Here is a 739-nt window from a genome sequence, read left to right as displayed (position 1 = left end):
GTCAAATCTAGATTTTTAATTGAAATTTTTTTTTTGAAAGGGTTTAAGCGAATGAAAGCAAAGGAAGATCTTTGAGTTGGGCCATAGTGAATCTATGCTCACCACATGTGCCTTTGCCCTCCTCCTTCAATATACACGAGGATTTGGGGCAACACATAACAACAACAACATTACAAAATACAAAAACAAAATAAAATAAAAGTTCATCATACTGATCATAATAACTAATAAGTAATAATAATTCATAAAATATATATATGTGGGTTCCATACGCCAATAGACCACCAAAACAGCGACTCTTCTTCTTTCTTTACATACCTTCACAGAACCCTTCTGAGGATTGAAACCAAAGTAACAAAAAACATACAAAAACTATATATTATATATACCAAAAAAAAAAAAAAAATACTATTTCTTTTTCACAAAAGCGACTACACGGTTTTGATATCTTTGTCGTATAATTCCCATTTCAAGAAAATAATTTTTCACGCTTTGTTTTGTTTATTATAGTTTTCTTGATTTCATCTTCTTGTGTTCTTGTTTTTTTTTGGTTATGAATTTTATCGGTTTAGTTTAATTTCGAATTTTTATTAGCTAAACCGGTGACGATGCCGACACCGGTAACCACGGCGAGGCAATGTTTAACTGAAGAAACGGCACGTGCACTAGACGACGCTGTCTCCGTCGCGCGTCGTCGCAGCCACGCTCAAACGACGTCTCTTCACGCCGTTTCGGGTCT

At 34.8% G+C, this 739-nt stretch overlaps 1 protein-coding gene across 2 annotated transcripts in view; it reads left to right on the top strand.

Moving 5' to 3' along the window:
- The window catches only part of LOC104700503 (protein SMAX1-LIKE 7-like), a 4,939-nt gene continuing 4,445 nt past the window's right edge, over positions 246-739 (top strand). The window contains exon 1 of one of the 2 annotated variants that reach the window (XM_010416026.2): positions 246-639. In XM_010416026.2, the coding sequence (XP_010414328.1) occupies positions 609-639 (31 nt within the window). In that variant the 5' untranslated portion in view covers positions 246-608. Of the gene's footprint in view, positions 736-739 lie in introns of both variants that reach the window. The other variant, XM_019227502.1, reaches the window with a different exon arrangement.

The sequence above is a fragment of the Camelina sativa genome, chromosome 7 (assembly GCF_000633955.1).
Source record: "Camelina sativa cultivar DH55 chromosome 7, Cs, whole genome shotgun sequence".
Taxonomy (NCBI): domain Eukaryota; kingdom Viridiplantae; phylum Streptophyta; class Magnoliopsida; order Brassicales; family Brassicaceae; genus Camelina; species Camelina sativa.
Note: the sequence above shows the minus strand (reverse complement) of the source record. Positions and strands in the feature narration are given on the sequence as shown.